This window comes from Canis lupus, chromosome 23, assembly GCF_003254725.2.
Source record: "Canis lupus dingo isolate Sandy chromosome 23, ASM325472v2, whole genome shotgun sequence".
Taxonomy (NCBI): Eukaryota; Metazoa; Chordata; class Mammalia; order Carnivora; family Canidae; genus Canis; species Canis lupus.
Window position 1 is genome coordinate 49,714,408 of NC_064265.1, and position 10,718 is coordinate 49,725,125.

At 38.1% G+C, this 10,718-nt stretch overlaps 1 protein-coding gene across 4 annotated transcripts in view; it reads left to right on the forward strand.

Moving 5' to 3' along the window:
- The window catches only part of GMPS (guanine monophosphate synthase), a 76,444-nt gene extending 66,025 nt beyond the window's left edge, over window positions 1-10,419 (forward strand). For all 4 annotated transcript variants that reach the window (XM_025436035.3, XM_025436036.3, XM_025436037.2 and 1 more), the window contains exons 13-16: window positions 3,318-3,433; window positions 6,997-7,127; window positions 8,619-8,791; window positions 10,297-10,419. In XM_025436035.3, the coding sequence (XP_025291820.1) occupies window positions 3,318-3,433; window positions 6,997-7,127; window positions 8,619-8,791; window positions 10,297-10,398 (522 nt within the window). In that variant the 3' untranslated portion in view covers window positions 10,399-10,419. The remainder of the gene's footprint in view (window positions 1-3,317; window positions 3,434-6,996; window positions 7,128-8,618; window positions 8,792-10,296) is intronic.
- The last annotated feature ends 299 nt before the right edge of the window (window positions 10,420-10,718 follow it).

A 10,718-nucleotide genomic window follows, 5' to 3' on the forward strand; every position in this document is an offset into this window, starting at 1 on the left:
CTGACTGTTGGTTTCAGCTCAGGTCCTGATCTCAGGGTTATGAGACATAGCCTTGTGTTGGGCGCTGCATTCAGCACAGAATCTACTTGATGAAACTGTCTCCCTCTGTCCCTCCAGCTATGTGTTCTCTCTCTCAAACAAATCTTAAAAAAGAAAAAAGAAAAAAGAAAAAAGGACAGAGGAAAAGAGGGTAAAAATATTATGATTTATTGATTTATTTATTTTAAAGATTTTATTTATTCATGAGAGACACAATCAGAGACACAGACAGAGGGGAGAAGCAGGCTCCCTGTGGGGAACTTGATACAGGACTTGATCCCAGGACCCCGGGGTCACGCCCTGGGCCAAAGGCAGATGCTCAACCACTGAGCCACCCAGGTGCCCCTCATTTATTTTTAAATTAATTTTCTTAGTTCATTTTAAAAGAAATTGATAGTAAATGTTTATGAGAGTATTTTTATCTCTGACTTAAGAATACTTTATCGACCTAATAAACCTGGGCAGAACTTTTCTCATTTTAATAGTTTGTGTGTCTGTATGTGTGTGTAGTTGACACACAATGTTATGTTATTTTCAGGGGTTACAACATAGTGATTCAGCTTCTCTATATTGTTATACTGTGCTTATTACCACAAGTGCAGGCACCATCTGTCACTATATATCCCTATTATAATAATGAATCATTGACTATTTTCCCTATGTTGTGGTTTTTATTCCTGTGACTTTGAACATTTTCTAACTGGAAGCTTTTATCTTGCGTTCCTCTTTGCCCACTTTGCCCATCCTCCCACCCCACCCCCCTTTCCTCTGGCAATCATCGGCTTATTCCTGTATTCATAAGTCTGATAAAGCTGTCAATATTTGGCTTTTAGATTTCATATGTGAGTGAAATCATATGGTATTTGTCTTTCTCAGACTTATTTCACTTAGTATAATATCCTCTAGGTCTATCCACAAAAAGAAAATCTTCTAGGTCTATGCATGTTTTGCAAATGGCAAAAATCTCATCCTTTTTTATGACTATATTCTGTGTCTGTGTGTACGCACAATTCGTGTGTACATGTGTACATACCACATCTTCCTTCTCCATCTATTGATGGAAGTTAAGTTTCTTCCATATCTTGGTTATTGTAAATAATGCTGCAGTAAACCTAGAGGTACATATATCTTTTTGAATTAATGTTTTCATTTTCTTTGGGTAAATAACTTTTAGTAGAATTATTGGATCATATGGCATTTCTATTTTTAATTTTTTGAGAAAATTTTCCACAGTGGCTGCAACAATTTACATTCCCACCAGCAGTACACAAAGATTCCTTTTTCTTTACATCTTAACAACACTTACTTTCTTTTTTTTTTTTTTTATATTAGCTTTTCTGACAGGTGTTAGAGGATATCGCATTGTGGTTTTGATTTGCATTTCTCTGATGATGAGTGATGTCAAACATCTTTTCATGAGTTTTTTGGCCATCTGTAGGTTGTCTTTGAAAAATCAATTTTTTTTTAAAAAAATCAATTTTTTTAGTAATTGAATTGTGTGTGTGTGTTGTGTGAATTCTTTACGTATTTTGAATATTAACCCCTTTTTGGATATATCATTCGCAAATATCTGCTGTCATTCAGTAGTTTGCCTTTTGGTTTTGTTGAGGTTGCCTTCACTGTGCAGAAACTTATTTCAATAGTTTATTTTCACTTTTGTTTTCCCTTGCCTCAGACATACCTAGAAGAAAGTTTACTATGACCAATACCAGAGAAATTACTGCCTGTGCTCTCTTCTAGGATTTCTGTGGCTTCACATCTCACATTTAGATCTTTAATCCATTTGAGTTTATTTTTGTGAATGGTGTTAGAAAGTGGTCCAGTTTTATTCTTTTACATGCAGCTGTCTGGTTTTTCTAGTACCATTTCTTGAAGACTGTCTTTTCCCCAATGTATATTTTTGCCTTCTTGTCATAGATTAATTAATCATATAAGTGTGGGTTTACTTCTGGCCTCTCTCTTCTTTTCTGCTGATTTATGTGTCTGTTTTTGTGCCAGTATCGTACTGTTTTGATTACTATAGCCTTGTAGTATATACTGATATCTGGAATTGTAATACCTTAGCTTTGTTCTTCTTTCTCAAGATTGCTGTGGCTGTCTGGGGTCTTTTGTGGTCCCATCCAGATTTTAGTATTATTTCTTCTAGTTCTGTGAAAAATGCTGTTGATATTTTGAAAAGGATTGCATTGAATGTGTAGTTTCCTTTGGTTAGTATGGACATTTTAATAGTAATTCCTCCAATCCATAAGCATCGAGTATCCATTTGTTTGTGTCACCTTCAATTTCTTGCATCAGCGTTTTAGAGTTCTCAGAGTTATAGATCTTTCACTTCTTTGGTTAAGTTTATCCCTAGGTATTAAATCCTTTTTGGTACAATTGTAAGTGATATTCTTAATTTCTCTTTCTCCTATTTCATTGTAAGTGTATAGAAATGCTGATTTCTGAGTACTAATTTTGTATCCTGAAATTTTACTGAATTCATTTATTGCTTTTAGTAGTTTTTTTGGTGGAGTCCTTAGGATTTCCTATGTATGGCATTGTGTTGTCTTCAAATAGTGACAGCTTAACCTCTTCTTCTTTTTTTTTTTTTTTAAATATTGGTGTTGAGTTTATTTTTTTTTAATTTTTATTTATTTATGATAGTCATAGAGAGAGAGAGACAGGCAGAGGGAGAAGCAGGCTCCATGCACCAGGAGCCCGATGTGGGATTTGATCCCTGGTCTCCAGGATCGCGCCCTGGGCCAAAGGCAGGCACTAAACCGCTGCGCCACCCAGGGATCCCAGCTTAACCTCTTCTTTACCAGTATTGATACCTCTTACTTTTTTTCTTCTCCGATTGCTGTGGTCAGGGCTTCTAGTACTATGTTGAATAAAAGTGGACATCCTTGTCTTGTTCCTGCTCTTAGAGGAAAAGCTCTCAGTTTTTCACCATTGAGCATGATGTTAGCTGTGGGTTTTTCTACTGGCCTTTATTATGTTGAGATAAAACATGGGCATATATTTGGAATGAGATCCCAGCGGGCCCCTGGCATGTGTTGAATAAAGTTTTAAAATTACCACGACACTTTTCTAAATGTTTTAACTGAATTTAATATGGGATTTTAATTTAGGGTTTATATCATGAGAGAAATATTTGTTATATGCTTTTATTCAAACATGTTTTTGTTTTAAAAAAACAAAAAAATTATTGTTAATGGTGTTATCATGCATGAAATATTTTCCAATCCATCTTTGGCTTACTTAAAACCATTAAAAATTGATTGTATTTTTATTTTCAGGGTGACTGTCGTTCCTACAGTTACGTGTGTGGAATCTCCAGTAAAGATGAGCCTGACTGGGAATCTCTTATTTTCCTGGCTAGACTTATACCTCGCATGTGTCACAACATTAACAGGTATGTTCTGCAGAGGACAAGGTGTAAAGTGAAATAGAAGGATGCATTTTTTAAGATCTTTTCTCTTTTGAGAGACCAAAGGACTCAAAAAGTATAGATACACGTTATGCACATAGGTAACAATTGAGCAGATACTTAATAATACCTTGTGTTTTGTACCTTCATCACTGTGTAATCGTCTGCTTATTAAAAAACTTTTTGTTGTTTAAATGAAAAATAGGAAGGATTTTTTTTTTATTTTTTTATTAAGTATAGAATATTAAAGGCACTCTTAAAATCTGTCTTCCAGGTTAGGAGCTTATGCTACCTGTTGGTTTTATGGCAGTGTGTTTTCTTCCAGGATTTCTCCCAGGAGTTCTGCTGGAAGGAATATGTATGGTTATAGAGACTTTCCCATAGAGACTTGGTTTAATTTAATAATAATTTCAGATGAAATTAAAAGAAATAGGCATATGCCAGATATCATTAAAATAACTACATGTAGAATTTATTTTGAATTTAGTTTTTTCAGATCCAGTTTTTCTTTGCATGTTAATTTCTAATGTTGGTTATAGCAACAGCTGATTTATGATCTTGGTGTAATACTCCATTGCTTTGTCCCATAGAGAGTTAAAAAAAATCTCATATCAGATTTCAGATTAGATGTTGTAGTTTCACCATTGTGTACTCTGTTTTGTTTTGTGTTTTCTTTATGAGTAATAAGCAATTAACCAAAAAGAGTGACTTGAGGTTTCAGTTTACTCAAGTTTGCTGCAGAAATTAGGAACCTACCTATTGGTGTTCACCTAGCAGGGTGTGCATAGTTCTAGAACTGCCTGCTGGTGTCTCCTTTGAAACAAGGAAGCAAAGGGAAGCCAGTTTTTTACTGGTGAGAACATGCTCGCTAAAAGGTTTATTATTGCGATGAATCTAAGGCCTGCAAATACAGAAGCACCTTCAGTACACTGAAAAGAGCGGATTATTAATAAATAATGGTAAATTTGTAATTGCCTATTTTGAATGGAGATAATTGCCTTGGTTAAATATGAATGGTTCATAATTTATCTTCTAGAATGCTTAATGTCTAAATAAACTTTTTAGGTCATACAGAAAATAACCTTTCCCTAAGTTTGACTCAACTGCTTCTGTTTTTCATTTCACAATATTGTTACAGTTTCATCTATTTCTTTCTTTTGCCACATGTCCCTCACCCTAATTTAAACTTTCTCTCTGCCCTTTTATATGCTGGCTTCTCTGCCTGTTTTCTTTTTTGCTTGTTTGTTCCTCCCTTCTTTTACAAACATCCCATCCCCCAGTATAAAAGTTTAACAGTCACCAAAAAAAAAAAAAAAAAAAGAATCTAGCAAGCCTTTAAGATTGTTGGTGAATTTTAGATTTCTTTGCCAGGGTCTGTTTTAGGAATTGGAATTTAAACAATTAAAAACACTTTTTTCTATTTTTGCCAAATTTTTTCCTAATTTGCATTGTGAAATCTTTGTATAAAGAAGGAGTGCGCCAGTTTTACTGTTCTATATAATGTGAAAGCCTACACTCACTCCTGTACATTCTATGAACATTCTTATGTGTAAGAAATAAGGCAAAAGGCAAGTTCATGGCATTCTTTTTTCCTAGTTGCCTTTTCCTCGAAGAATCATTTACGAACTTTAGGGACTGTATTGCTTAGTAGAAGTGTGGCTCTTTACACGAGACAAAAACTTTCTATAGTATGTTTGGGAGGAGGCAGTGAATTAGTTGGCAGTAGTGCGATTTTGATCTGATGCTGGTTTCTTCTGCATGTTTCCATTCCAAGTACAATTAAAAAAAATGAAAAACATTAAACTTCACCAGGGATGTTGCCAAGAGAGATTTATTTTCTTTGGTTGGGACAGATAGGGCTAGGGAGAGGGGACAGATGTGTGCTGGCTTGGGTCCCAGTAGGGAGAGCTAGGATGCATTCCTGTCTATATCCTGACTGCCCCTTGTTTTCGGGGTGAATGTTATGGAACAGAGGCTCCTAACCAGTGGTAAGAGTCCTCTTGAGTTGTAATTACCTGATACTCTTAAAGTTTGGGAAATGCACTGTAGCCTTATCTTGGAGGTTTCTGGTGCATATTAGCATATATAGTTTCTGAAGTTCTAGTCTAAAGCAATCTATTTATTCAACCCCATGTTTCCCCAGGTTTATGTATTTATTTCTTAGGGGCAGTATAAAAAATTCTTACAAACCAGGAGGCTGAAGACAAATTTACTTTCTCACAGTTCTAGAGGCTAGAAGTTTGAAGTCAGGGTCTTAGCAGGGCCATGCTCCTCTCTGTGGCATAAGGCTCTGGGTCCTTCTTTGACTCTTCCTAGTTTCTGGCATTGACTGGTAATCTTTCGCTTGCGGCAGTCTAGTTCCAATCAGTCTCTATTGCCATCTTCACATGGCCTTCTCTCTGTCTGTTTCCAAATTTTCCTCTTTTTAGAAGATTACCTTCAAAGATTAACACCTACCCTGATCCATTATGACCTTATTTTTTTTTAAAGGTTATTTATTTATTCATGAGAGACCTAGAGAGGCAGAGACACAGGCAGAGAGAGAAGCGGGCTCCCCACAGGGAGCCTGATGGTGGGACTCGATCCTGGGACCCCAGGATCACAACCTGAGCCAAAGGCAGATGCTCAACCGCTGAGCCACCCAGGCGTCCCCGTTATGACCTTATTTTAATTCAATTACATCTGCAAAGACCCTGTTTCTCACCCATAGATTTTAGATGGACAGGAAGTTTGGGGGGTATACCTATCCATTGTGATAATCCCATGTATCTTTGTACATTCTGAAATAGAATTATACTAAGTATAAATATACTTTGAGGAAGGTACATAGACCCTTATGTAATCTTCTATCCTGGGGCACCTGGGTGGGTCAGTCGGTTAAGTGTCTGATTCTTGATTTCAGTTCAGGTCGTGGTCTCAGGGTTGTGAGATTGAGCCCTGCATCAGGCTTTTTGCTCACCGTGAAACCTGCTTAAGGTTCTCTATCTTTGCCCCTCCCCCTTCACATGTGCATGCTCTTTCTCTTAAAAAGAAAAAAGTATATACTTTTTTTTTTTTAACTTATTTGAGAAAGAGTATGAGCAGGGGTAGGGGCAGAGGGAGAAGGACAAAGACAGGGATCCCTGGCTGGCGCAGCGGTTTGGCGCCTGCCTTTGGCCCAGGGCGCCATCCTGGAGACCTGGGATCGAATCCCACGTCGGGCTCCCGGTGCATGGAGCCTGCTTCTCCCTCTGCCTGTGTCTTTGCCTCTCTCTCTCTCTGTGTGACTATCATAAATTAAAAAAAAAAAAAAAAAAAAAAAAAAAAAAAAAGACAAAGACAAGCAAACTCCCCAATGAGCATAACCTGAGCTGAAGTCAGATGCTTACCTGACTGAGCCACTCAGGCACCCCTATATATATAATCTTATATCCTATCCTACGCATGTGGTGATTTTAAGTGGGTAAAAGAGGGGCCTCAGAATAAATGTAAAGAATGATACTCTTATGTTCCTTGATTCTCCTACTAAACTGTAATTTGTCTATAATTTTCACCTTCTCCTTTTCTAGAGTTGTCTATATATTTGGCCCACCAGTTAAAGAACCTCCTACAGATGTTACTCCCACTTTCTTGACAACAGGGGTGCTCAGTACTTTACGCCAAGCTGACTTTGAGGCCCATAACATTCTCAGGGAGTCTGGTAAGTTGCTCATTTTGTTTATTAGTACATGCTCTGCCTAGAATTGATTAATTAATTAGTATTTTTTTAAAATTTCATTTTATTGGAGTTCAATTTGCCAACATATAGCATAACACCCAGTGCTCATCCCATCAAGTGCCCCCCTCTGTGCCCATCACTCAGTCACCCCCATCCCCCGGCCACCTCCCTTTCCACCACCCCTTGTTCGTTTCCCAGAGTTAGGAGTCTCTCATGTTCTGTCTCCCTCTGATATTTCCCACTCATTTTCTCTCCTTTCCCCTTTATTCCCTTTCACTATTTTTTTATATTCCCCAAATGAATGAGACCATATAATGTTTGTCCTTCTCCGATTGACTCACTTCACTCAGCATAATACCCTCCAGTTCCATCCACGCCGAAGCAAATGGTGGGTATTTGTCGTTTCTAATGGCTGAGGAATATTCCATTGTATACATAGACCACATCTTCTTTATCCATTCATCTTTCGATGGACACCGAGGCTCCTTCCACAGTTTGGCTATTGTGGACATTGCTGCTGTGAACATCGGGGTGCAGGTGTCCCAGTGTTTCACTGCATCTGTATCTTTGGGGTAAATCCCCAGCAGTTCTGCCTAGAATTTAGAAGTGTGGTATTATGATTTCTAGTTAGGAGGATGTAAGTCTGATTTTTTAGATGCTTTTATTTTTATTATTTATTTCTATGGATTGTTTTTCCTGCCATACAAAATTTTTCACCTTTTTGGTCATTTGTGGATATGTTCATTTGGGCAAAAACATTTGAGTTGCCTGACTCCCATTTGTTCCCAGCTGAGGTTACAAGGTAATACGCTTTGTTCACTCTTACTATAAACAGGTGTCCTTTCTGTAGACTATTCAGACCATATTTTATGCATTTGTGCTTTTTTTTCTGATTTTACTGTTTGAAATGTCCCCCAGGTATAGTCCTGGGGGTACCGCCTGAGTTTCTAAGCACAGGAAGGCTGTCATCTGCCTTATGGAGAAAACATGTGGGTTAGATAAGGTTCGTTCGTGTATGAATTTTAGTGCTGATGGCTATGAGTTCAATGTTAACGAATCCAGAATAAATAATGTATCTTTAAACAGAAATATACATAAAACAAAGTTATGTATTGACTGGTTGAAAAAAATGTTGTGACCAGGGGCTTGCAGGAATGTATTTCCTGTAGGGACAGTGGTTTACTATTTGCTAATTCAGTGTTTTCAGTATAGACATACCTTGAGTAACAAGAATGAACTTTATTGCATCACTGTGACATCACTGCAGTCATCAAATTCTATTACTTGTATTTGTGATTGAGTTTAATTACAGATATGGGCGTAGTTGAAACAATGCATGGATGGAAACAACCTTAACTGATACATTTATGTATGTGATTAGATATTGTCTGGGAGGATTTAATGGAACTGGGCTAGAGTGCTTTTTCCTTGGTGTGGTGATTGGTTCTTCCAGTTGTTTACTTCTTTTTCTAGGCTATGCTGGGAAAATTAGCCAGATGCCAGTGATTTTGACCCCATTGCATTTTGATCGGGATCCACTTCAGAAGCAGCCTTCATGCCAGAGATCTGTGGTTATTCGAACCTTTATTACTAGTGATTTCATGACTGGTATACCTGCAACACCTGGCAATGAAATCCCTGTAGAGGTAATTTATATATTTTTCTCATGTACATTTTTAATATCTCATACATTTTTATAATGCGGTGAATGGAACAGGCTAGGACAAAATTGCTATTTCTGGAGTTGGTTTTCTGTTTATAAGAGAGGCTTTTATTTATATTTTTAAAGATTTATTTGAGAGAGCCATGCATATGTGCAGGGGGAGGATCAGAAGGAAGGAGGGGAGAGAGGAGCAGACTTCTTGCTGAGCACGGAGCTTGAAAAGTAGGATGGGGGGCAGCTTGAGGCTGGGCTCTATCTCACGACCCTGAGATCTTGACCTGAGCTGAAATCAAGAGTCAGACGCTCAACCAACTGAGCCACCCGGGTGCCCTTAGGCTTTTATTATTTTTTAAAATATCCACATAATTGATTAAATAATGTACTGTAGTAGAAAAGACCTTACATTTATTATACCCCTCCAGATGTCTGATTACTATGTGGAGAGTAACCACCTCTAATTTATAATTCTGTGTGATCTTGTCAACCTCTACCTTTATAAATAGTATTTTCCAAGTAAAGGAGAAGACCCTGGTAGTGAAGAACAGCTCATTAGAAATACAGATGAGGGGATCCCTGGGTGGCGCAGCGGTTTGGCGCCTGCCTTTGGCTCAGGGCGCGATCCTGGAGACCCGGGATCGAATCCCACGTCGGGCTTCCAGTGCATGGAGCCTGCTTCTCCCTCTGCCTGTGTCTCTGCCTCTCTCTCTCTCTGTGACTATCATAAATAAATTAAAAAAAAAATTTAAACATTAAAAAAAAAAAAAAGAAATACAGATGAGATTGATACCATGATGGCTAGACACCCATGAATTGCTTAATGCTGTGCCTACTACCAACTATTTTTGATCACCATCTCCCTCTCCCGTTTTCTCTCCCCTGGAGTGTTCCAGAGCAACCATTTGCATGATAGTAAATGGAAATCAAAGTGAGACTTTATTAGGTGGACCACTGCTCTGTACTCTACTGCAGGGTTCTGGTTATAGTTGGGGGGGGTGTGGCTTAGAATCTGTTTTCCCTTAAGCTCAAATATGCCAAATCTCTGTCATTCAAGTGACCAGGCCTTCTCCTGGTGTACACTTGGTAGTGGTTGTTACTGCAGTGCATCATGTGCCACTGTCCTGGCCTCCGACTTGTAGGTTTCAGCCACAGACAATATGTGAAGCATTGGCTTTGTTACATAAAATGACATGCTTGGGTGTCAGAGCAGTGTCAAGTTGCTGTAAATATTTCTAAACACTTGTTACTTGACAAGTAACAAACATAATTTGCAGACTGGCAACTGTGTGCAGACTACACTTTGAGTAGTACTGAGTTAACTCAAAGCTATAGAGGGAAATTAGGTTCGCTACGTAAAATTTAGAGACCATACCATAGAAGACAATAATAAAAAGAGATCACATTTTAATTGTCAATGTAAGCCTTTTGGTCTGTTGGACATGTGCTGGGTGGGTCCTGGCCCTTCTATTTATGATCTTTGTTTTATAACAGGTGGTGTTAAAGATGGTCACTGAGATTAAGAAGATTCCTGGTATTTCTCGAATTATGTATGACTTAACATCAAAGCCCCCAGGAACTACCGAGTGGGAGTAATAAACTTCTTGTTCTACTAAAGTATTGTGTTCAGTTTAAATTGATTAGAAACCATTTCCAGTATTGACATGCAGTACTGTGAAAAGAGTTATTGGAGCGGCTACATCACACCTGAGTTCTCTACAGCAAAAACCTACGGCTTACGAGCTGAGTTTGGGGGATAACTAAAAGGGACTGAAGAGTTTGTACGGGTATAATCAAAGCACCATTGCCTACACTCAGACAGAGTGACACTGCTTTTGCCTTTGCCTCACTTGTTCTTTATGTATTAACACGCTGTTGCTATTCACGTCTCTGTCAATGAAGGTGTATGAAGGTGG